At 48.0% G+C, this 26,357-nt stretch overlaps 1 protein-coding gene across 1 annotated transcript in view; it reads right to left on the reverse strand.

Moving 5' to 3' along the window:
- Nucleotides 1-2,158: 2,158 nt before the first annotated feature.
- The window catches only part of FAM167A (family with sequence similarity 167 member A), a 41,990-nt gene continuing 17,791 nt past the window's right edge, over nucleotides 2,159-26,357 (reverse strand). The window contains exons 3-4 of the mRNA XM_081077250.1: nucleotides 24,061-24,833; nucleotides 2,159-5,282 (exon numbers count right to left, since the gene is read on the reverse strand). Coding sequence (XP_080933376.1) covers nucleotides 5,019-5,282; nucleotides 24,061-24,429 — 633 coding nt within the window. The 5' untranslated portion in view covers nucleotides 24,430-24,833 and the 3' untranslated portion in view covers nucleotides 2,159-5,018. The remainder of the gene's footprint in view (nucleotides 5,283-24,060; nucleotides 24,834-26,357) is intronic.

A 26,357-nucleotide genomic window follows, 5' to 3' on the forward strand; every position in this document is an offset into this window, starting at 1 on the left:
AGTGCACGCACACCAGCAATTCCCAGATGTCCCTGAGGCTTCCAACCAGGAACCCTACTACTCTAGCCCTGCCATTACCCTCCTCCTCAGGTCCCCATGTCCTCTCTTCCCTCCTTACTGGGTTTGGTTTCCTTGGTCCAGCACTATGATTGCTCCCTTGCAAAACAATTCAACTTTTGCCTTCCCTGTCCTCCAGCACCCCGGCCTGGCATAGACGCTGTCTGCAATATGCCTGTGTCTGCACTGGGACAGCTAATCATGGCTGGAGAGAAAAATCACTCAACAATGTTCCCTGGATTCCCTTCACATCTATGACCACAAGCCTCACATGGGCAGCCAAAATCCGAGGATGATTCGACTACCCTGTTCAAAGAAATTAACATGTCGTTCTCTCAGATAATTGTTTCAGAACGTCTTCCTCCTTGAACTTCCACCATTCTACTCCCTCCAAGTCACTCTCCCATTTCTTCTTCTGGACTCCACCTCTGCCCCACCCCCACTTACTTTCGACATAGATCTTGCTAACATTTTATCAGCTCATATAACACTCCCCTTCTTAGAAACCTCAAAATGCTTCTTGCACAACCCAAGGAAAACCCAGACTCCTCACTCTGACCTACGAGGCTGATGTAATAGGCCTGCAGTCTCTGCAGCTCCCCCCCACCACCTCTCTGCACTCCAGCCGCACCACAGACCACGCTCCTTCCTGCCTTAGAGTCTGGGTCCCTGTTTTTCTATCCAGAACAACAACCTCTTTCCTGATATTTGCATGGTTGCAGCTGAAATAGCACCTTCTCAGGGAAGCCTTCTGAGCACATGGTAAAAGCTGCCCCCTCCCATACAATGATTCTCTTATCACTTTTTTTATCTTCTCTGCAGCACTTAAAATTCCTTAATTTGTTTGGAAACCAAAGTAGAGTAATTTCGCTTTGAGCTGGAAAAGAGTATGTATGGTCCCATCTGTAGGGGTGGAAAGGCCCAATAGCTTCTTGTGTGCCCTTTGAACCACATAGCTGAGGGTGATGGTGGGTTTCCAAGTGCCAACTCCGCCCCTCACCTCATACCCTATACTCCACATGGCCAATTTATACTGTGTGCTCTTTGAGAGGAATAGATCGAGTCACTCACCCTCTTGGCACAGGCAGGTGACATAACCTCAGGGGACTGCAGAGAGCTTCTCTAAGGCTGTTCTTTCCACAAAACGGGGTAACCCCTGCATGGACCCTCTCATATAAGCCTCTCCACTGAGATAGGAGTGATGCAGACAATGGCCTCCCTTGCCTGCTCTGGCCTTTTGAAGGTTTCTCAAAGGTCCAGGGACCACCTGTGTCAGTCTCCTGGGCATCAGTTAAAATCAGATTCCTAGGCTCCATGCCAGAGCTGAACACATACCAGCATCCTTGGGGTGGAGCCTAGGAATTTTCCTGGGAATATGCATTTGCAATAGGCACCCCAGGTGACCCTTATGCAGATTTAATGTTGAGGAGTGCTGCATTCAGAGGCTGAGAAAGTTTAAGGCACAAGTTCTCAGAGCATGGTAATGCTAAGCACTGTACTTCAACAATAGAACTGTGATTTGAAATATGTAACCTGTGGGTCCACTGTCCAGGCATTGCTCTGACTTTGACCCAAATACTCTGAAACCAATGAGTCACCTTTGGAAGGGCCTACTGTAGGAGAGAATGGATTTCCTTTGGCTCTGGTCTTGGTCAAATTGAGGACAATGGCTGCATCTCTTAGCTTCTCATTTTGAGCTCACTTGGTCCACAGCTGGGAAGCTCCTGATGGCAACAACTGCCGAGCAGCCCCTTGGGAGAAGGCATGAGAAAGGAAGCAGAGTGATTAGGGTGAATCGTTTTCTGTCTCTGATAACTCCATCCACTGGTTGATTGCTTGTCTTTCCTTTCCTTTCCTTCCCTTCCTCCCCGACTCTCCTCCCTTCCCTCCTTCTTCCTCCCTCCTTTCCTTCCTTTCTCCCTCCCTTCCTTCCTCTCACTCCTTTCTTCCTTCTTTCCTTCCTTCCTTTTTTCTCCTTCCTTCCTCCCTCCCTTTCCTCCCTCCCCATTTTCCCTCTCTTTCTTTCAATTAAGTGTTTGGCAATGTGTGTGCTGTAACAGAAACAAGATAAAAGGAAACAAATCTCTCCTCTTTACATTGATCTTTTCTTTTGAAATATTTTATTTCACTTTTTCTAACAGCAATATAGAAACCAATAATCGTAAAAAATAAAATTATAAACTGTCCATCGATTATGTAATAGCACTTGGTATTGCTACAGGGAGGAAGCCCGGGCCCGGGTCAGACCATCTCAAGCCTGCCCAGGCTTTCCAGGCCTCTGTGATCACAGCTGAGCCCACGAAGGCATCAGATATTACCACGCATGACAGTGTCAGTGGAGACTCTGAGCTTTACACCCAGGGGTCCTTGGCAAGGGCAGGGAGATGGGTAGATAATGAGTGAAACTGCAAATGGTATTGTATACACATGGTAAGCCAGAAGGTTGCCCTGGGGAGCTGGCAACACAAGGTAGGTGGTAGCTGACTCAGGCACCTCTTGACCCACACAAGGCAGGGACTTCACAAAGCTGAACTGATCTGGTTAGATGTTTGTATTCACTGTGGAAATAAGGGAGCTAGCTGACACTGGACGACAAGTAAGAAAACACAGCTGTCCTTTCCCTTCCACCTCTCTCCTCTGATCCCCTTCTCTTTTTCTTCCTGCTTATCCAAAACTAAAATTCTCTTGAGATAAACTAAGCAAAATAGTTGAGACAGCAAACCTATCCAAGAAAGTGTGCCTTGAGCTCAGTTCCCTCCCAGAGAACAAAGAAAGGAAGGAAGCATTAGGCTAACGGAGCAACTAAATTGTTCACTTGACTCCAATCCAATGGAGCTGACGAAATTCAACTAAATCACTCAGCTTTAGTTGATTCCAACTTTTTCAGTTGCTGTGATGATTTCTAGAAAGAAAACAAACATCAGATTGGCACTTGTTTTTCAGAATATGGAAGGGGTTTTCCTGCGTGAGACCGAGTATGTGTTACGTGTGTGTCTGTACGGATTGCGTGGTGAATTTGTGTAGGCCCTCCTGACAGGGCGCAACCGCAGGACTTGTGTCAGAGATGGCTGGCGGGAATGCCCCTGCAGGCCTTGGCAGTGCTTGTACGGATTCCTGAGGAGAGACATCGCTGGGTGAAGAAAATCTCCCTCCTTTCTTGCCTGAGGGGGCCTGGCCTTCTGCCCAAGGTCTCCGCGGATGAGTGTTCTGGGCTTCAGACTCTTGTCACTGCTGAGAATGGGGCCCAAACAAGTTTGGCTATGTGGTTATAACTTCTTTGAAGGAGGTATACACCTTCCAGGTCCTTGAAATCACAAGGAAGAAACCAACTTCTTTTCTGTCTAACTAGGGAGAAGTCATTTGCATCCTCCCACTCCCTGTCCACAAAGAAAAGCCACCTTTTCCCAGCGTGAGTCCTGGGGTGTGTGGGTGTGGGTGTCCCAATGACATTACACAGGAAGACAAAATCCGAAAGGCAGGACACCTTCCTTCAACTATGGAATCATGATTGCTAATGTGTGTTCGGTGGGTCTGCCGTCCAGACATTGCTCTGAATTTGACTCAAATATTCTGAATTGCAAAGTGGAAAGTGCATGTGAGGGTTGAATGAGGTGGAGAGTAGAGGGGTTGGCAGTTTGTGGGTTTGGCAAAGCATTAGGACCATCTTTGGAGTTCAAGTTCATTGATATATGCTCTGTCTCGGCATTATCAATCATGATTTAACATATCAATATTCTATAGCCACTAGTCAGCTATGTAACCTGAAGGAAATCATTCTTTCCTTCGCTAGTTTCACTTTACTCCTTTGTGAATGAGACATGGTGCTCTACAGGTTAACTTGCCTAACCTGTCGAGGTCTCAGTCCTCACCTTGCTGATCCTCACACTTGTGACTAGGATGAACCTTTTCAAATAAAATCTTGAACCTCTGTACTAGACCTACCCAACTGGCTCTGCCATTTGGACAAAAATCAAACAGTTATTAACAAGTTAGCGACAGATTACTAACAGTCTGATTCAATTAAAATTAGTCATTTAAGTCAGGCACAGAATCTCAGAGGAGCTCAGGGCGAGCAACTGGGCTCCCCTGAATCTTTCTAGGTAGGGCAAAAAGGTGACATAGGGGACATTGTTGGGATCCACCAGGAAGCCCCTGCTGGCCTCGGGGAGAAATCAGTTATGGGATATCCACAGACAGACCTGCCTGGGTCCATCACCAGTGGTCTCCTAGGCACTCCCCCAGGGTTGTGGGGCGACAAAGGGGCTCTTTGGAGATTGGGACTGGTATATGTGGCCAGACAGGCAACAGAGGGCCTCTGCTTGCTCCACCCAAGCTACACTACTGTGTCCCCACACACAATGGGAACAATTTACATGGCACGCGAAGTGCCAACTATGGGACCTGTGTCCCCAAGCTGCACTTTGTTATTCCTTTTGGTTTTCCTTTCCTGGTGGGTCCCTGTCAAAGTTGTTGAGTAACCTAGTTAGGGTAATTCCAGCCAGTACTTAGAGGACAGCCACAGCAAGATGGGCACATCTGATATATTTAATGACCTCCCTCTGGGGGCTCAGTGCCTGTGGGAAGCCTTCTGCGAGAATCACAGCTTTTGGAGGCCCCCCTTTGGGATCCCAGTTCTCATAGCACCAGTGATTCCGGGAAACAAGAATGGGGATCACTGAGGGGAGTACTGAGACATACCATGCTGGGAGCCCAGGTCTCATTGAACATCTGGGTGGAATGGCCCTTCTAAAGGACTCTTTGGGTATCCCATGAGAGCGAGTCATGGAGACGTTGGGTTCCAAAGCTGGGGCCCCGGGAGAGATCACCTGCCCACAGGTGCTGGGGGTCCACAGATCACCAGTCTCAGGGAAGCCCAGACTCTGAGGAGACCCACTCGGCCTCAACTCCCTTCCATGCCCCAAACCCTCTGCTCTGGCTCCTCTGCCCCCTTCTAGGGCTTCTCAGCAGAGGGAGAACCTCCGGGAGTTGATGTTCATCTTGGTGACTCCAATGAGCTTGAGGGGCGTGGAGAGACTGAAGGAGGAGGCCAGCGGGGAGTCGCAGAAGAGGTCGGATAGCTCATCCCGCTCCTCCAGCTCGTACGTGGCATCGTTCAGCATCCTCCTGTGGAGATCGCAGGTCTGCTCGATCTTCAACTTGTTGATGTCACTGCGCAGGCGCATGAGCTGCCTGGCCAGCTGCTGGTCCTGCAGCCGCATCTCTGTCTGCAAAGGAGGAGAGGCATCAGTGCTGAGCTGGGCGGGGGAGGGGTAGGGGGGCTGCAGCTCCAGAGTCCCTGACGTATTTCCCCGCTGATAGAAGACCTAAATAATGCTTTGTGTCATCGATTGGGCCACCTGGAGATATTAGCACATTCCCAGGTCAGGGAGGTGAAAAGACACACATATCAAGGTGACAAATGAGGACGTACTTGCCAAGCAATACTTTGTGCTGAGCTAGATACTATTTCGAAATCCTTCTGGACAAGGTACATGTCAGTCCTGGCTTAATGGCATTTCCGATGCACACTCATTTTTACAAATGGAGTAAAAAGTATAAAGAAAAGCATGGGAATGACAAATACCAACTTCAGGAGCATGGTTACCTCTGGGTGGGAAGGAGGGAATGTGATTGGGGAAGGTCCACAGAGGCTTCAACTTCTATTGAAGTTGAAGTTGTCTTCAATCTTATGCTGGGTGGTCATTATGCTATTATATTATTCTTTAAACATTTTGGAATACTGGCCATATTTCTTAATAAAGTTTCAAAAGAGCCAAAAATAAATATATGCTAATAATTATTGGATGTTTTACTATAAACCAGGCACTGTCCTAAGCTCTTCAGGTATGTATTAGCTCGGGTTGCCATACAAAACACCATAAACTGGGAGGCTTAACAATAGACATTTGTTTCTCACAGTTCTAGAGGTCGGGAAGTCCAAGATCAAGGTGAGGGATGATTCAGTTCCTACCAGTAAGGATCCTTTTCCTAGCTTGCAGATGGCCACTTTTTCATTATGTCCTCACATAATGGAAAGAGAAAGCTCTGGTCTCCCTCTCCCTCTCCCTCTCCCTCTCCCTCTCCCTCTCCCTCTCCCTCTCCCTCTCCCTCTCCCTCTCCCTCTCCCTCTCCCTCTCCCTCTCCCTCTCCCTCTCCCTCTCCCTCTCCCTCTCCCTCTCCCTCTCCCTCTCCCTCTCCCTCTTTTTTGATAAGAACACTAAGTGGCAGACCCAGTGGCTCAGGTGGTTGGAGTGCCCAGCTCCAAACGCCGAGGTCACGGGTTCCATTCCCACATGGCCAGTGAGCTGCGCCCTTTACAGCTAAGACTATGAACAACAGCTCTCCCTGGAGCAGGGCTGCTCTTCAGGTAAAGTTGGAGTGTGGGGTTATGGAAAGAGTTCTGTGCTCAAGGACCTACTAGAAGGTTCATAACAGTTCTAGGGTCTCCGTATTTCCTGTTAGGAAGGGATGTGAAAATTCATCTACATGTTAACCTTGTTGGAACTTCACAGCCAGACCTGGGGTAGCAGCAGGACAGTCTGAGCATTTTACAAGTTCCAGAGGAGTTTCAGTGAGTTGCTCAGTTTCACAGTTGTGCGATGGCAGAGATGGGATTGGCGCTCACAGGATCTCTTCAGGCTCCTATTGCAGAGTGTTTTCCGTTAACGACACTTTGTTACTAAGACAGATCACCGGCTGCTCCTGCTTGACACGAGATCCACTTCCTTCTCACCTATTCCTCCTCCCATGTTTTGCAAGTGGTTATTGTTTTCGTGTCTTGTGTGTGTGTGTGTGTGTGTGTGTGTGTGTGTGTGTGTGTGTGTGTATCTCAGCTGTGTCATTCACCTGGTGTTTGGAGCCAAACGGATTCAGAAAAATCAACCATGATTTTTCCAGAGGGACCCTCCCCAAGGTTATGAAAATAAATCCAAAAGTTTTCACTTTATATCCTGTTCAGGATCGGAATCGAGTGCATTGCAGAGTAGAAAAACAAGTGACTTCACCAGTAAGCATTTCATTGTTCTTTTTCTCCCCGCTTTCATTTTTTGTTTTTATGTACTTCCATAGATCACGTTTCTTCCAATTTCATAGATGATAAAATTCAAGAGAGAACGTCTTAATTGGGGATAAGCAAAGTATTTAATGGCTGAATTGGGATTAAAATTTATAGGCTCCAGTTCATTAGTTTACTTCTCAATCCCTGGGTGTAACAACCCAAATTTATTGCCCATCAGAAATTATGTTGCTCTAGAATAGCACGAAATTAACGATGGCGGGCTCACTGCAGGGCAGTTAGTCATTTATTCATTTATTTGGAGCCCCTGGCCGTGCCTGAAACTGGGTTAGGTGTTGCCTAAACCCTTTTGAGACAGGGGTCAAGTTTATCTGAAAGACAGTGCAAGCTCACACCCATTGTTTTATTTGATACAGTCTTCTGGGAGTTTTACTCAAACCACTTCTCTTTGGAGGATTCTGTAATTTGAAGACAGATCTCTTTGAAAAGCTAGGAACCATATAGTTTAGATCTGAAGTTGGGCTTCAGGAATCGGATCTTTGGTCTGAAAAGACCCTTTAAAGCTGGAGACTTCCACGTTGCGCAGGTGTCTGGGAGAATCTGTGAGATGTGGCTTGTCGTGGGTACCTGGTGGGGGAAGGGGCCATTTTTCTATGGCCAATAGATCTGGTCAAATGTCAGAGGAACAATTTAGAGTTTAAAACCCATCAGAATCAGCTGGACAGAAGGGTGGTGGTAAGGTACATGTCCAGTTTCCTTTGACAGGACAAAGGTTATGTGTATACATTATGTGTATACATTTTTTTGGCACCCACTGTATATTTTGTTATGACCCATGAATATACATCAACTGTTTTATCCAATGCTCAAAGAAACAGTGTTTGTTCCAACACTACAAGAAAAACTGGAAGTGTTGGCCCTATTCTCAGCTACTCTGTGGGCCACACAGGGGTTTTCCAAGGGTAACTTAAGCCTTAAATACTAACTTGAGTCCATGCTTCAGCAGAAACTCTGCTGTAATCAAACCAGATCCATATAAAGTTCACACCGCCTCCAAAGAAACCTGAACAAAATGTGCAGGGCGAAGAGGGTTTTTCCCCCAGATATTTTTTTTTTCAGTTGTGGTAAAATACACATAACATAAAATTCCACCATCATAACCATTTTAAAGTGTACAGTTCAGTGGCATTTAGTACATTCACATTGTGAATGTGGTGAAACCGTCACCGACATCCATCTCCAAAACCCTTTTCATCTTGCAAAACTGAAAGTCTGTCCCCATTAAACAACGTCTCCCCATTCCACCTCCTTCCAGCCCTTGGCAGCCACCAATCTACTTCCTAGCTCTACGAATTTGACTATGTTACAAACCTCAGATGAGTGAAATCTACAGTATTTGTCTTTTTGTGACTAGTTTATTTCACTTAGCACAATGTCCTCACAGTTCCTACAGCTAAAGGAGCTTTTTATAAATTACATCTTTTTAGAAAATTTTAATGAACATGTCTTTGCTGATCCTGTGGCGAGTAAGTCAGAAGAATAGCAGATCCTTAGGGTGGGTATGGAGAGAAGGGTCTGGGGCTGTAGCTCCTCCTTGCTTTTTCTCTCTTTTCTGCCAAGGAGACACTTGGGAGGCAATGACAACACACACCTATCTTCTGCCACATACTATCAGATACAGTTTTCATATATTATTTCACTACATCTTCTCACAACTCTAGACGATAGGCATTTTGATCTGTTTTATGGTTTAGGAAACCAGCTCTGAGAAGTTAAGGAACTATGCAGGGTGGTACTCAGATCGCAGCGGGGCCCATGAAAGCTCAGTGCTGATGGCCTCACTGTGGCCCCTCTGTACCCGGAGGTGGGCTGGGTCCCAGAGGCAGCAGAAATGGGAACTCCATTGCCCTGGGGTTAGAATCTGGATTTTCATGCTGAACCTTACCCCTCACTAGCTGCTTGGCTTTGGGCAAGTCAGTAATGCTCCTTGAATTTCTGTCTCCTCATCTATAGAAAAGGCATAATTCCTATTCCAAAAACTGTGAGAAGCAAATTAGATAGTAAGTAATATGCCAAATAAACTGAACAATGCCTGTCAGATAAAGGTAAGAGGTTCACCACTTAAGTCCTTTCTCTCCAGGCCAAGGTGCAGGATGTGGAAACCAGCCAGGCCCTCCCAGTGTTAAGACTTTATTAAAGAAACTGAGATGCTAGCCCCAGTGACTCAACTGTCAATGTGGGTTTAATGCTTTCCTGGCAAAGGTGCAACTATAGGACGTGACGATCTCTACTCCCCCGTTCCAGGGATAAAGGCGCTTGCTTTATTCTCGGAGGGGCAGCCTGTAATTCTAGCAATCCTGTAATTAGGGTATAGTAGTTGGAGAAAGGGGAGGAAATGTCACTGTGTCACTGTCAGTGCATTGTGGTGACAGGGTGTGTCCCCATGAGGTGAGAAAGCACAGAAAGGGGGGTAATGAACAACCAGCAGCCTCTTGCAATAACTGCGCTTATGGTCTATGCTTGGCCAACACAGGTCTGTTTCCTCAAGTCAGACAAGCATGCTCAGGAGAGGCTGGCTGTTTCTTAAGGTAGAAGGTGAATCCCCAAGGGCAGGATTAAGTAACTAAAGGTGATAATTACACTGCTCTGCAAGATGAGGAAAAGATTTAGTTCTCATGGTTTGGTGAGGTGAGGAGTGCTTGTGAGGTGAGGAGTGGTAAGAGACCTGGGGGAGAGGAGATACTGGGAGGATGGCCAGCAAGGAAATTCAGAGGACAGAAAGATCTAATACAAGGGTGGAATGGTTTGCTGTGAGTTCTCGTTAGCCAAGTTTCATGGGTCACTAGTGATTTCCTGGGGAGTCAAAAGAAGGGGTGACTCCTGCCTCTGGGATGAGTGAAATAAATACAAAGCCTGCAGCCAAATGATGTGGAGAACATATGGCAGTTCCTCAAAAAATTAAACATAGAACTACCTGTGATCCAGCAATTCCACTTCCAGTATATACTCAAAAGAAGTAAAAGCGGGACTCAAACAGAGCATTGCACACCCACGTCCACAGCCGCCCTATACACAACAGCCAAAAGGTGGAAGCAACCAAAGTGTCCATGGACAGATGAACGCATAAACAAAGCGTGATCTATACATACAAACAGTATTATTTAACCTTATAAAGAAATTCTAACACATGCTACAACAAGGATGAACCTTGAGAACAATATACAAGTTAAAAAACTCAGACACAAAAGGACAAATATATATAATTCCATTTATATGCGGTACCTAGAGTAGTCAAATTCATAGAAACAGAAAGAATGGTGGTTGCCGGAGATGGGGAGAGGGGAGAATGGAGGCAGAGTTTCAGTTTGGGAGAATGAAAAAGTTCTGGAGGTGGATGGTGGTGAGCGTTGCACCACAACAGGAATGTACTTAATGAACCGTACACTTAAAAATGGTTAAAATGGTACCTTTTATGCCATACACATTTACCACAATTTAAAAAGCAACAACAAAAGCTGCAAATCGGGGGCGACCACCCCGACCTGGTTTGCCCACGACCTTCCTGGATTTAGCCCCCAAAGTCCTGGAAGCCTCCTCAGTCCCAGGCAAACAGGGATGGTTGGTCCCCCTACCTGCAGCAAGTGTGGTTGCAGGCGTGGGCAACTGAGAAACAGTCCTGGCCAGTGGGAGACACCGCCCGTGGGATGTAGGCTGTCACTTGAGCAACAATGAGAACTACCAGAGCCTGACCGAAGCTGAGTGGTGGGGAGGTGGAGGTTGACGGCCACTCCGAGGTGGGTTAGAGGAGCGGTGGCCACACAAGGAAGACAGACCAACTGGCAAAGGGACAGAGCGTTTTGTTCTTTGCCAACGGCTCCCGCAGCATTGGGAGAAGCAGCATTTTTGTGGCAATCTGGAGAAGTTGCTTCCTTCCTCAGCACCCCTTGCGTACTTCCTCTGTGCTCACTCGCTCTGTCTAAAACACTGAATAATTTTTTGGTGTCTCAGGGAAGCAAATATCCTTATTCCTAGTTGCTAACGGGATCTGCTTGAATACTTTATTGGGTCTGATATCTACAGGTCTAAAATGTCCTGAAGACTTTTGGAGCTTAAAAAAAAAAGAGATAAATAGCAGACCATCAGGAGCAGAAGGAGCAATTCTTTTGAAGGGGCCATCTTTCACCCACTACAGTTTCTGCTTCCTAAAACGGGTGCAATGTATGGATTGTCACCCAGATCCTTCTCTTTCCAACAAAAGTCTTTCCTGGAACCCTATTCATGATCTGCTTTGTTTCTATTCTCTAGTCCTTCATTTTCTGGAGAATTCTGCACGTTTGCCTGTGGAAGCTTCTGTTCTCTTAGTTTGGAGAAACAAGACAGTGACAGTGGCTTGACACATCACCCTGTGCAAATTTGCAAGCACATTTGGGGAAGGGATTTCCTAATGCATCTTTAATTATTGCCCCAGGGAAATCCCAGCACCCAGGGGCCAACCAGAGGTGAGCGAATGAGCTGGATTAGAGAGCATGGTAATTAGCACAGATCTGGGTAGACAGAAAAAAATCTCAAGGTGATCAAGGGAATTTTGTTTAATCCCCAATCCTGAGGTTTGTATCCAAGCTATCTCAGCCCAACAGCTTCAGTTAGTCCCTGAATGATGCTGAACAGAGACTGGGAATAAAATCCAGGCCATTTTCTCAGCAGCGTGTGAAGGAACAGAACACGCTCTGTTGTCTATGAGACTTAATTCTAAACCTTGAAAATAGATTGTGTAACCTGTCTCATGATTGTTCAATTTAACTGAAAGGTCCAGCTTATTGTTTTAATCAGTCTTGTGTAGGAACGCATTTAGAAGCCTGGATAAAATATTATTCAGTATTTGAGCTTGCGTCTGGCCTCTGAAAAAGAGCCAGAATAACGCTCTTAGAAAAGGTGAGTGGGGTCATTGAAGTGTGCTGCTGGATGGCAACTTTAGATTCTGGGAAAGTTTTAAAACATTTTTTTCAAACACCCTTAGAAACTAAACTGAGTTTGTGAATTTATTTCCAGGGGAAGCTGTCAACTCAGGCGAAGACTAGAATGTGTTCTTGAAGGTCTCTACTCTGGAGGGAGCCGAACACTGCTCCTGGCAAGCAGAGGCTTCGCTCACGGCTGCCACATGCTGCCCTTGGGGCCAGAGCAGGTGCCAGATTGGTCCTGGTTTCTCCGGGATGTCCCAAGCTTGGGTTGTGGTGGGCAGGAGTGCACCATGGCTCCCAACACCTGAGCAGGAGATGGCTCATCTGTCTGTCTGTCTGGGCATCTCTGACGGGCTGTTGTGCTTCCCTTGGAGCCATTGTTCGCTGGGAGGAAACACTGGACAGAGCCCCAGAACTGGGACAGAGAGCAGCAGGTGCCTCAGGTCCCGCCAGGGATTCTCTGTCCTCAACGGCAAGAGTCGAGCTCTACATATATGATGTGGTCTTTGATTCTCAAACTTGGAAGGTCGTAGGCCAAATTGCCATCTTCATGGGTGAGACTGGCCTTTGGGAAAGATTGGGGTGATGCATGCTGATGGGCTTCCAGATCTGTCCCCAGAGGCTCTGGGTTCAAGTCTCCTAGGGTCTGAATGTTCGTATCTCCCCCAGATTCCTATGTTGAAACCTAACCCTCAGTGTGATGGTATTTAGAGGTAAGGCCTCTGGGAGCTGATGAGGTCATAAGGGTGGAGCCCTCAGGAATAGGATCAGTGATCTTATAAGAGACCCCAGAGAGCTCCTGTGCCCCTTCCACCATGTGAGGACACAGTAAGAAGTCTGTGACCCAGAAGAGGTCCCTCTCCTGATTGTGCTGGTACCCTGATCCTGGACTTGCAGCCTCCAGACTGTGAGAATTAAATATCTGTTGTTTATAAGCCAGCTCATCTGTGGTATTCTGTGGTAGCAGCCCAAAGGGACTCAGATGCTGTCCTAGTCCAACCCCTAATGAGATGAGTGGCTCTGGGCAGGTGAGGTGACCTCTTTGTGGAAAGGAGATGCTGATCACCTCTCCCTACCTCATGAGACTGCATTCTGGACATGAGGGGGGCGCTGGACACTATCTGCCCAAGAAAAAAATTCTGTGCCCAAAAGCAAGAGCAGGAGAGATGGGCACTGTTTCCAGGTTGGGAAAGACGAGCCCAAATTAGCACATCCACAGTCACCTCTCACCCAGCACCTTTCACTCACCTCCTCACCAGTCTCCTCTCTGCCTCCCCTCCAACTCTCTGTACTCAATTCTATACTCAAGAGGCAAATGGGCAGATCTCTTCCCTTCTTCAAACCTTCAAAGGTCCGACCAGCCCTTCTGGCTCCCCTGCTCTCTCTAGCCTCGGCACTGCCATTCAGAGCCCCTCACCCATCCCCATGCCCCCCCAACCCCCCCGCCATCGCAGCCACACTGGGTCTTTGTCCCCTCCCCTAGAGACACTCCTTTCCACCCCATCATCCTTCAGGTCCAGTTTAGCCTTTACCTCCCCATCCCTGCATGTTGGGTGACATACCCCACCATGGAAACTTCTATCCTAACACCTACTCATGCCACTGATTGTGCCTGCTTAATCACCTGCGTCCCCACCAGGGTTTGGAAAACATCAAGGAGACATGAAGACTGTGCGTTCACCAGGATCATCCCAGTGCCTGGTGTGTGGCTCTGGTGTGCAAAAGCCATTTGTTGAAGGAAAGGAAAAGAAGGAAGGAAAGAAGGAAGGAAAGAAGAAAGGAAGGAAGGAAGGAGGGAAGGAAGGAAGGAAGGAAGGAAGGAAGGAAGGAAGGAAGGAAGGAAGCAAGGAATCTCTCCAGAGCTAAGTCTTGATTTTCCATAGCTGGGACAATCCGGAGGAAACTATTGCTGACTTTCCCACTCAGGCTGTCCTCCAGGCTTGTGGGGAGCTAGCAAGTAGAATGAACAGAGCATTGGCTCATGCGTCCAAAGTCCTTCTCTACCACTCACTGGTGGTGCGATTCTGGGCAAGTTGCTAAATTTGTCTGGGCCTCAATTTCTTTACCTGTGAAATGGGCATAATAATAATATCTGTTCTGAGAATTAAATAAGTTAAAAAAAATAAGACACTTAGTATGGGACACGGGGTTCCATAAATATTAGTTCTACTTTATCCCTTCTTTAGAGTCACAGAGCTAAGCATTCAACTTATCTTTTTGTTGTTGTTATTATTTCCCACATGACACTCTCATCTCTAGTACTAGGTTATAGGAGTTCTTGAGTGCCGAGGTCCTGTATGCTTCTTCTTGGCTCCCCAACAGTGCCTGGAGCGCAGCTAATCACCCATCCATGCTTCCCACACACTTTGTGGATGATTACTTCCACCTGACACCGATGTTGCTCTTCCGTTTACCAAGCACAGCCCGGGGGATGGGTAGGGCAGCACTAGCATCTCCATCAAGTGGCTCATTCAGCATCACAGAGCTAGTGATGCCCAAGCACTTCAGGATACGCAATGGAAGCAGGGGACCTTCCCAGGCGGAAGTAGCCTTAGCTGGAACATGATGAGGCCCAGGCCAGCCAGTATGGGGCCAGGACCTTCTCCAACTTCCCTGCCACTGTCCAACACAGCAAGTGGGCGCCATGTTGGACCAACAGCCAGTCTCAGGACTGTGCTGTTCCTGCCAGGCTGCTGGAGTGGAGCCCACAGCTATTCCCATTGGGCCGCCAGACTGCCGAGAGGGCTGGCTCCCTCACCTCTCCAAACAAGGTGCCCTGCTGGGGTGTCTCGGCAGGGGACTGTCTTCCTGTTCTGCTGGGGGCTTTTTGTGTTGCCTCCTGAACGGCCACCTGCAGGAAGTCCTACCTGGCCCAGACAGGGAGTATGCTTCATTAAGTGAATCCCTGCAGCCCAGCTTTGGCCAGGGCAGGTGTCAAATGTGAGCGCAGGGTGCTGAAGTGCCCTGGCATCCTTGGGGAGCCTTCAGGAGACACCTGGAGCACCAATGTTGGGTCTTCTAGACTTTTCTTGGATTCTGAACTTCCCAGTTTGGAAACTAACCAAGCGGAGTTTCCCCTCTGATGCTGAGCAAGCCCATGAAGCTGACCAAGAGGGAGGAAGTGACTCCACTGACCAAGAGGATAGAGGGCTGCCGGTGGGAGGAGAGCTCTGTGGAGTTGAGTCTTGCATAAGTAATTAAGGCTCCCACGCACCTGTGGTTTCTATATATAGATTCCCACCTGTGCATTCAATAGGAGGTGAAGCAAATCTAGTGTCTGCTCCACCTTCCAGGCATAATTAAGGCCATTTTGCTATCCAAAATCACTTTACACGCCATTAGCCTGGAACCTGCCTTCTTAGGAAGAACAGATGGCTTAGGCTTCACCGGCTGGAGGGGCCTCAGTGCAGCCTACAGGACTGGGGTGAACTCAGAACCCATCTCAGGAAAGTGCTGTGCCTGTGGAGTGTCTGTGACCTGGCCCCTTCTCATGTTCCAGAGTTAGGGGAGAAGTCAGAGCTGCCCCTCCCCCCCTCACACACCCTGTGTGCTCAGGAAGGTCTCTGGAACTGTTGAGTACAGTGAAATGTGGGGAGCACTGACCGAGAGGGCAGCTGACATGAGAGATGAGAAGGGGCGTGGGTGGAGACGGCTGGGCTGGAGCCTGTGAGCTGCTGTCTGACAGGCCCTCCCAGAATCTCTCCTCACAGCAGCTTCCCTCCTTGAAAACGGAGGGTTGACCATCCCTTTTGTTCCTTGCTGCTCTAAGATTTGATGGTTCTGTTCTTATTCTAACTAGCACTATTAGAATTAGCACCATCAGAAAAAGGAGGTTGGTCTTGGGCAAGTTTTGAGGTACGGTCACAAAATACGGTGAATGTTTAAATAAAAAAAACTATTACAGTAAAAGACACATTGCCATTAATTCCCCCTCAAAATACTCCCCCGGTTTCAAACACACTTATCCCATCATTCTTTCCACTTTCTGAAGCAGTTCTGGAAGTCCTCTTTAGTGAGTGTCTTTAAGTTGCGCTGTTGTGGCTGCCTCGATGCCCTGAATCGATTCAAAACATTTTCCTTTCATGGTCATTTTGACTTTGGGGAAGAGCCAGAGTCACACGGTCCCAGATCCGGTGAATAAGGTGGATGAGGACACACTGTAATGTTTTTATTTGACAGAAATTGCTATACCAGAAGCCATGTGTGACACAGAGCATTGTCATGATGGAGGATGAAGTAAAGACACTCACAAAAGAGGACTTCCAGAACTGCTTCAGAGAGCGGCGAGAACAATGGGATAAGTGTGTTTGAAGCGAGGGGGAGTATTTTGAGGGAGCATTAATGGCAGTGTTTCTTCTACTGTAATAAATTTTATTTATTTAAACATTCACTGTATTTTGTGATCACACCTCACACTTTACCTCAGTTTCCTCTTCCATACAGTGGGGATAGTAATAGTGCCTACCTTAAAAGAGTGCTGTGAGAATTAAATGATGTGATACCTATAAATAAATGAGCAAAACCTGGTACCTGACTGTTCCAGGAACTCAGCAGGCACTCACTGCCCTTCCGCTCCTGCTTTCTTCATCCATCCTTCACAACACCCTGCCAGGTAGGTATTGTTATTCCTATTTTACAAAGACAAACCCAGGGCTATGTGAACTGGTTTTCCTAAAGTCACACAATGAGGATGTGACAGAATTTGACTGGAAGTCCAATCCAGGTAGAAATTTTATGTTTTGCCCACTCTGCCTATGACCAGCTAACGGGCCAGTTGCATGAGAATCACCCACAGGCACTTGCCAAGTTCCTGACATCACCCCTGATGTCTGGAATCTGAATTTTTATGAAGGGCCAAGAGGGATCTGTATTCTTAACAAACGTCCTGGTGCCTCATCCAATAGTCACAGCACACTAGCATGTTGTGTAGTTATTGTAACTGGGTGGCTGCCCATCAGGGGAACTGGGTTTTAATTATTATAGGAGAAATAAGGAGAAGCCTAACGTCCATCACGCTTAAAGATGTGAATCTGGTTGCTGAGGAAGTTAAGGATTTGTATATTTCCCTTTGGCTAATTTCATTGTCTGCTGTACAGGCACAAGGTGACCACTCAGCACGGACCTCAGCTTCCCCAAGCATCTTGGAACAATATTTATTGTATCTCTAGTACTGCTCTTGTCACACTGTGTCACTGTGTTTACATGTCTTTCTCCTCCACAGGCAGGGAAACCCCATAAAGACAGGAACCCTGTCCCTTCACCTGGGCCCCCACTTGCACCAGCGCCTAAGCCGAGGCACTCAGTGAACACGAGTTGTAGTGACTAGACAGAGGATTGGATCAAGGTACCCTGGCCTGTCTGGTACAGTCCAGGACCGCCTTGTGCTGTAATTCTGGTTGGGTACGGCCATCAGGCCTCTTCTTCTTCCCTTTCCCTTCTCTTTTGCACTGCAGGACAGCCAAGAAAAGGAAAGGAGGCGAGACCGCTTGATTCGCAGTCCACTGCATTTCATTGGTCAACAGCCCCCACCTCATCAGCTCTAATGCTCCGTGGGGAATTTCTGGGGCTCGTGGGCCTCATTTTTCTTATCTAGGAGGTTCAATGCTTTTTTTTTTTTTTTAAATCTGCAGACTACAAGGTAAGGAGTGTGTACCCATCACACTGGCAAGACAGAGGAGTTTCGTTCTTTTCTCTTGTCTTTTATTTTTATCTCTTTTTCTCCCTAATTATACATACTATATTCCTATTTTAGAAATTTCAGAAACTACAGAAAAGCCCAAAGAATCATATTAACACCCAGAAAGTAAAGATGATTGCTGTTTCGTCCTATTTCCTTTGCTGACACCTTTGTGTATACATTCTTTAGTAACCACTAAAGGGCCAGATTCATAGAACAGAATTTTCTTCCTGCAGGTTGCTGGTGTGGACAGGCTGAAAGCCTCAAGCCAGACTGAGAAGACTTTGCCTGTGGCTAAGGGACACCTGAACTAAAAACTCTCTTGTGAGGGCTGGCCCAGTGGCTCAGATGGTTAAAGTATGCTCCTAACGCCGAAGTCGCTGGTTTGATTCCCACATGGGCCAGTGAGCTGTGTCCTCCACAACTAAGATTGTGAACAACAGCTCTCCCTGGAGCTGGGCTGCTGTGAGCAGCCGGAGGTTGGCGTGGGCTTCCACAGGCTGCCAGGAGCGGCCGGTGGCCTGCGTGAGTGGCCAGGGAGCTGTGTCCTACACATCTAGACTGAGAAACAACAGCTTGAACGGGGGGGTGGGGGGGGCAGAAAAGAAAGGGAAAAAAACAAAACAAAAAAAGCTTCTCTTGTGAATCAAACCCAGCTTGGCTAGCAGCTCCCTGGGAGGCTCTGAGCAAGTTATTATCCTTATCATAGAACAGGCACAGCTGCCCTGACATTGCTAAAGGGCTGTTATGAGTCATAGCTAATAATTCTATAATCCTTTACATGTGTCCCGTTCTGAAATTAATAGTTTCAAATGCAGGCTTCTTGACAACTCATGGCCCCAATGACTTGAACATTCAATGTGAATACCTGTACTTCATACAAAGGAAAGAGATCTGGATCCAGAGCCAGGAGATGAGGGTCTAAGTCTTGGTTTAGCCACATCTTTGCCTTTGACCTTGGGTGAGTCACTTAACCTCTCTGACCCTTAGGTTCATGATCTTTCTGAGCCTCAGTCTTCTCATCTGTAAAATGGGAAGAGCAAATACTCCCAAACCTCGCACAGGATACAGTATGTAAAATACTCCCCAGATGGGAGGTATTAACATGGCTGCCATCCTCACATTTCTCACCTCCATCCCCATCACAAGATGCTTGGTGGATCTCAATTGTCACTTGGCATATCATTCAGCAGAAATGGGTAAGATTGGCCTCAGAGGGCTGCCTGTACACTCTACTCATGCTTGCCAAGCGGGCAGCATAGATGGGAGAGGGTTAACCAGGAAAGGATGAACTCAAGCTGCCACGAGGAGGGGCCAATTGAGTCTACCCCTTCCTGCCACAGCAGGCCCTAGAATGATGAAAACTTGTCAGGCTTCTTCTCCCTTTCTCTAACAACCGTAAACACCTTTCGGGGGCTCTGTCTGTGGGGATCCAACACCTGCGTGAAGCTAAAAGAAAAATATCTGTTGACGCCCAGGGATTCTCACCACAAAGACAACCCCTTAGGAAGCTGGAATGTTTTTTGTTTTGTTTTTAGTTTTGGTATCATACAGGCCAAGTAGAAGATTTCTCTCGTTTATCTTTCAGGTTGGCAAGGGGAACGTTTCAGCAGGATTAAAGGGTGAAGACAGAAGAGAACATTCCTTTTTCCCCTTGTGCTGCCAGCTCTGGGCCCAAACGCAGTCGGAGGCCTTTGTGGTATGTTCTGAATTCCAGACTCAGTCAGAGGGTGAGCCCCTCAGCTTCAGGGTTGTGCCCTCTCTAGCTCAGCCTTCCTTCAGCGTTGCCCCCACCCCACCTCAGGCCACTTGGCCACTTTCGGAGGGTGGCCTGAAGGTAGGAAGCTGGAGGCTACCAGCTTTTGGCAAAGTGAGCAGCCCAGAGCAAGCAGAGTTGCACAAATGCCACTTCACGGGGTTCTGAGTCGGTCTCCAGTCTCCATCTCCCACAAGCAACAAGGCTGGGCATCAGCCTGGAGAAGCCAGGTGACCCAAAGCCACCAAGTGCAGAGGCAGTAGCCCTGCCTGAATAGCCAGATGACAGCATGTTTTCTGAATACTCAGAAGTCGAAGGTCAGGCCTTCCTAGCTGGAGGACTAATGCGAACAGGATTTGAAGAGCCCCACCTTTCTTGTGTCCCCCAGCACATGAACCTGAAAGAAAACTTACTCTACTTGCAGGTCTCTGGGGGCTGTCATTTTCCCTGTAGTGAAAGGTAAGAGGGAGAGTGGACCCCTGAGGGAGCTTTTGGCACCCTTTACTCACTGCCTCAGAAATAAGTCAAGATACAGGCAGTCATTCTTTGCCTTTAAGCTGACCTTGGAGGGTGAGGGAGAGGAACTAGCTGATCCTTCCAGATCCAACATTGCCTCTAAAACAGAGCTGTCCAAACTGCGGCGCACAACCCATTTTTAATTAGCCCACAGCAAATTCCAAAAATGTATTTAGTTTACTTAAATAAACCAGGTGAAGCAATACGTACTTCACCTTGAGTGAGTGGCCCGGCTGTTTGTGTATTTTACCGCATATGGCCCTTGGTGAAAAACGTTGAAAAAAGTTTGAACACCCCTGCTCTAAAAGGATCAACATTGACAACAAAGCCTCACTGATTATGGTAACTGCTGCTGGGACGACCTCACAGTGATGGTCAGAGAAACATTCAGGGCCTGCTCTCCACTGGGCACAAACCCACAAGTGAGCCAAAACGTCAATCAAATTGAGTGTTTGGCTTTGCATGGCGAAAATAGCCACGTAACTAGTCCGATTTTGAATGCTTCCTTGGTCAAGTCATGAGAAAAGATGACTTTGCACATGAGCCTGACAAATTGGCATAGAGAGCCTGCCCAGGTGTAGAGAAAACTTGATGCTGGGCTTAAAATGAAACAGGTTATTTGAGACTGCTTTCATTGGATTAAAAAAAATAGATTGACTTTTAATGACACCTTGAATGTGTTTAAGGTGTTCTCATTCAGATAATGAATGAGAAAAACAAATAACATGAAGTTTAAGTCTTGACTGAGACTTAAAATCAGGAGAATGGGTTTATTATTCAAATGTGGAAATCTGTTTTTAATCCAATCAAAGGATGTTAAGTTGCCTTGTTACTGTTTAATCTCCTAACTGTGTGGAATTGCACGTTTGAGCTGACCAGACTGCCAGTCTGGGTTTGGGCTGCTTTTGACCTCAGACATACCCTCTTCTGAACGAGTTCAGTTCTTGGACCCTCAGTGTGGAATGCTGAGGGCGGTTCCCAGAGGCCCATTCACTGGCTGAGGTCCAAGCCAAAAGGGCAGTTATGGCAGGGCTCGGGGTGCAGGCTTGGGGATCCCTGGGGCTTTCTCTAAGGTCCCTTCTTGGTCCCCTGGCCCCCGTCTTTCATGCCTACCCTTCAGTCCTGATTCTCAAAGCATAGTGGGCAGACCAGCAATCTAGCATTACCTTTGAGCTTGTTGGAAACTCAGGACCATGGACCTTATCCTAGTCCTTTAGGATCAGAATTTATATTTTCACAAGAGACTGGAGTGATCTGTACGCGCATTAGAGTTTTCGAGTCGAGTCACGGCTCTAAGAGATACTCTGCCACACAGCTGGAGTAGGCATGCCTGACCAGCCCCGCCAGCCGGAGGGCCACCTCTCCAGCCTTATCTCCCGCCTCTACCCAAGCTCTCTGCTTTCAATTGTGAAGGCTGAGTTCAAGCTCTGGCACTGCCACTTATTAGTCATTCTAGGAAGTCATGATTCTAGGAAGATCATCTGATTTCAATGAGCCTCAGTTTACTCACCTGTAAAATGCAGACAATAACCGCAATGACACGGGTCCATTGTAGGAATCAAAGAGATAATGGAGTGAGGGCTGGGACTCTGTCATTCAATTTTGTTTCTCCCTCCGCCCCCATGCATTCTGTTGACTCCTGACATTTTTGTGATTTTATATTTTTTAAGAATCACACCACAAAGTCAAATACCTTTGGAAGATACTATGCAGTATGGTGCAACCAGATGGGCCACTGTTCAAATTTCTACTCTCTCACTTACTGCTACGTTCCTCGCGGAGCCTCGGTTCCCTCCTCTGTAAAATGGGGGTAATAGGAAGGTGATGTGACAGTCGGAAGAGGTAAGTAATGCATGTGATGTACCTCACATACAGTATACTCTCAATTAGTGAGTGTTTATCTCAGTGGTATTATTATCTCAGTGGTATTATTATCACTATTATTACTCACCCCTGGTAGCACAGACACATGGCAGGAATGTGGAAAACATCACGCAAATATAAAGTATTAGTAATAATGCTGATATTCCCTGTATTTATTTAAGACAGCCTTTGGCAGCCAAGTTAGTCCTGACAATTAATGCTCTTCTCTCCACTTATGAAATATTATTACTCTACATATTACCGATGGTTGTCCTGGAACTGTCCCACCCTCCTCTCAGCCAGCATCCTCTGACCAGGGTACTTCGTGCTGCTAGGCTTTCAGTGGCTGGGCAAGGAAAATGAGCATGGCCTGTAGGTCTGTGGCAATGGTTCTTGACCTAGGCTATACCTGGGAGCTTTAAAAACTGCTGATACCTCAGTACCCCTCGCCCAAATGTTCATTCGATCGGTCTGGGGTATGGTCTAGGATTTGGGAAGTTTCAAGGCTTCCCGACAATTCTAATATGCACCCTGGGTTGAGAGGCACTGCTCTCATCTACAGGATGAGGACAAGCTGGTTTACACACAGGGAATTCCTTCTCTGATCTCCACCCCAAAGTGGGCCCACGGAGAATGCTAACTTAGAAAGTAAAAGCATCTGCTCCCCAAAGCAATAAAACCTCAAATGAACCCTAAACCAACAAACTGAATCCTTGGTTAATGGAAATATTTTTTGTTCTTCTTTCTGAAAACAAATGAAAATAGTTCAGCTACAGGAATTTGAACAGCACCTTCCAGGGTCCATCCCGGCCACAGAGAGTCCATCTCTCTTCACCCCCGTGAACACCCAGTAGCGATGGAGCGTCTGGTGACATAGTGAGAACGCACAGGTATCCCGTCTTTTAGGCAAACCAACTAACCAACTAACCAACTAACACTCCAGTTACTAAAGACAGACATGGTAGAATGGAACATTTTAAGAAGCAGTCTCAAAGATTAAAACCAAAAAATATTTACAATTAATCAGACACCTGAGTTCCTCAGGTCCCAGTTACTAAAGACAGACATGGTAGAATGGAACATTTTAAGAAGCAGTCTCAAAGATTAAAACCAAAAAATATTTACAATTAATCAGACACCTGAGTTCCTCACCCCTACCTGCCCCACTCATTATTTACTTCAACTTATGGGGAATTCCAGGCCCCAGTAGGGGTGTATTTTTGGGGATTATGCAGAACAAACTAAGCAGGCCTATTCTGTTGACCCAGGAGATACTAGCAGCTCTGGAGGGCAGTTGGCCCTTGACTGCTGGCTCACCTGTGGCCAGATAACACACATGTGACCTGGGCTGCAGGTAATGGGGAGGGTTAGCATCATGCCTGGCTCTGCTGGGAGCCTGCTGTGCCCGTGGGCAGAAACAAGGTCGAGCTGCTGGCCCCAGTTTCCACACCCCTGCCCTTTGCTTACACTCATTTCACCCAGACACTCTCCCAGGCCTGACTTCTGAGCAGATTCCTACTCAGCCTCTGAAGCCCAGCCCAGAGCCTCCACCATAGGCCTAATCAGCCGCGCTGGCCTCTGTGTAGTTCCTGCACACTGCTCAGTATCAATAGAGTACTGCTGGGCTGAGCCTGGGCAATTTACAGCAATCTCCCCACAGCTCTGTGCCCCAACGGCTCTGCCCTGAGCTCACCCCACTAGGCATCACAGCACCATGTGTGAGTGGACACTCATGCTTGCTGACCAAGTGGTCACAGGAGCCGGCCGGCAGCTTGCGTGAATGGCAGGGTGAGAGGGTTTCAGAGAGAAGGAGGGGCAGTCACACTCCAGAAGCCCCGCGAGAAGCCCAAGAACAAGATTATAAGCCTCTGATGCCAGGAGTGGCACTGGGGAAGGTGGAGGGCACCTCCATGGACTCAGGTCCTTAGGGACAACACTTACTTCCTCCATAACCTCCTGTGATTAGGGGCTGATTGACACATGGATCGCATGTAACCACGTACTAATAAGGTCTACCCTTGATTTAATTGGAAGAGGACAGACGTGCAACTGGGAGAGGTACAGAAGGGGAAGAGAGACAAAGAGACAGAGGTGGAGGCAGAAAGACAGACAGACAGAGGGAGATGGAGACAGGGACACACACACACACACACACACACACACACACACACACACGATGGCATCTTTTCTGGGGATTCTTGGATGGGCAGCCACTTACCAGCTCCTTCCTGAGCCAGGCTATAGCTTCATCGATATTCTCAAAGCCTTCCAGCTTGCCGGTGGACCGGGTCACAACATCCTGGTTGGCGTTTTCCTTAGGTGGAGGATGCCGCCTGGGCGGTTTGGTGGAGAGGGAGGGCTGTCCCTCCTCACACCCGTCCTGCTCAGCAGCCGGCCTCGGGAAGGGCCATGCCTGCTCCTCTAGCCTGGCCTGCCATTCCAGGTAGGAGGGCCTGCGGGTCTCCAGCCTCAGTTTTTCAGTGAGAGCCTTCAGGCTCCGGAGGTGGTCATCGGGAAGTGGGGCTGTTCCTGCCGGCCCTTCTTCCCCGACCACCACTTCTTCTACTTGAATCTGGGGCACAGACATTCTAGAATCTGCCAGGGCAGCCAGACATGGGAGGTGGTGGGTTGGCAAGGTTGGGTCCCACTCTGGAATGGTCTCAACCAGCTGGGGCCAAGGCTCCTGAGGGCATCGCTGGGGTGGGAGCAGCTCCCAGAGCTGAGAGAGACTGTGGATGAGCCACACACAGAGTCCCTCTGGAGCAGCGGGGGAGCTCCGGGCTTTAAGATTCTTCCCGGAGTCCTGTGGGCGCCATGCTTCACAAAAGGCAGGAACAGACAAGTGTTAGCAGGAATCTTTGGGGGCAGCTTTGCCAAGAAGATGTATCAGTCCTGGAATGGCGGGCAGATCAGAGATGGCGGGGAAGCTGGGCTGAGCTCCCTCCTCGTGGGGAAGGGCAGGTGGTGCAAATCTGCTGGCTGGTGCGGGCCCTGCAGGAAGGATTGGGTGTCAGTACTAACCCCTCCCTTTGAACGCGGCCTGTGTGCTTCTGAGCTTCCAAGGAGGAGCTCCAATGGAGGTTCGGAGAGGTTCAGCAACAGGGCTGCTAATTGCTACTGCAGGACTATAAGTGAAGTGATGCAGTGCCTTCACTTGATGCAGAGAGGTTAATAAGAAATCAATACTTTGTATACTGTTTCACCATTTATGAAATGATTCCCCCTGTTATCTCATTTAATCCTCACTGCGAGTCTGTAGTTACTTGCTTTTGTCCCCATTTTATCCCTGCGGTACCTGAGTCTCCCAGAGGTTAAATGACTCACGCGAGAGCTACCAGCAATTAGCCAGGACAAGGCCAGGTCGTCGGAATCTTACGTCTCTGAGCGGCAGCTGCCTGCAGGTCCCCAGGCAGACACAGGTGTGCCTCTGGGTCCACAGACCACTGACCCCACCCAACCCCACTCCACCCACCATAGCACCCATCTTCAGGCACCAGCCCTTCAAGGCCAGTCTTACTGCACACTCTCAGCTGTTTCCTCCAAGAACAACACCTTACCTCACCTCTTCAGAAGAGGAAGCAAATAAACCTGCAGCAGCTGAAGGAAGAGATGACTGCACTCAAGGTAGATTGTTAAACCAAGCAAGGTGGTGACTCACTATTATAGAAAGATGGTTCTCACATTCACCTAAAATGCCTACTGGGCTTCAGCGCTCTGGTCTGATTTGGCCTCCCCACGTCTAGGGAGGAGGTTTGAGCCAAGGTATTTGCCTCATCATATCAGGGCACGGGGTAGAGAAGTCACGCAGAGTTAGAACTAGGCCGCGGCCCCACAGCCTCTGGGCCCACAGGGACATTTTGGACAGGGTACATCAGAGCGGGAGATATCTGACTTGCACTGGGGAGAGAAGGTTTTGGTTTTCAGGGTGAGTTTTAAAAATCTGTGCTGAGGGCACAGATTTTTCATGCAGCTATGAAAAATAAGGAAGTGATATGGAACGATGTCCAAGAGAAAGCTTACATATACAAAAAACGAGACATGTGCAGCCTAGAGAGTATGCCACCATTGGTGTGGGAAAGGCGGGGAAGGAAGAGAGATTTGTGTTGACTCGTATGTATCTAAAATGTTCTCGGCAAGGAGGAAAACGGAAACCAAGAGTTGTGATTGCTTGTCTGGGGTGATGGGAACCGGGCACTGGGTGAGGGTAGGTAAGCATAGGAGGAGGCAGAAAAGGGGGGCAAAATCAAAACACAGGCTGGGCCACCCTCAGAGGTGTGTGGTTCCTCTCCAACCTCAGCATGGAGATGCTCAAGGAGAGCAGAGCTTGCTGTCTATTCCAGACGTTTCTATAATCCCCATTTGCAATGCAATCTGACCGGAGAAAGGCTGGCTGCCCTTCCCCACACTCTTATTACCCCTGCTTTGGGGGCATCCCTCAGGAATAAGTAGGAATATTCCACACCACCTGATGGCAGAGAAACCTAAACTGCACCTCCAGCCACACATGTGAGAATC

The sequence above is a fragment of the Rhinolophus hipposideros genome, assembly GCF_964194185.1.
Source record: "Rhinolophus hipposideros genome assembly, chromosome: 16".
NCBI lineage: Eukaryota > Metazoa > Chordata > Mammalia > Chiroptera > Rhinolophidae > Rhinolophus > Rhinolophus hipposideros.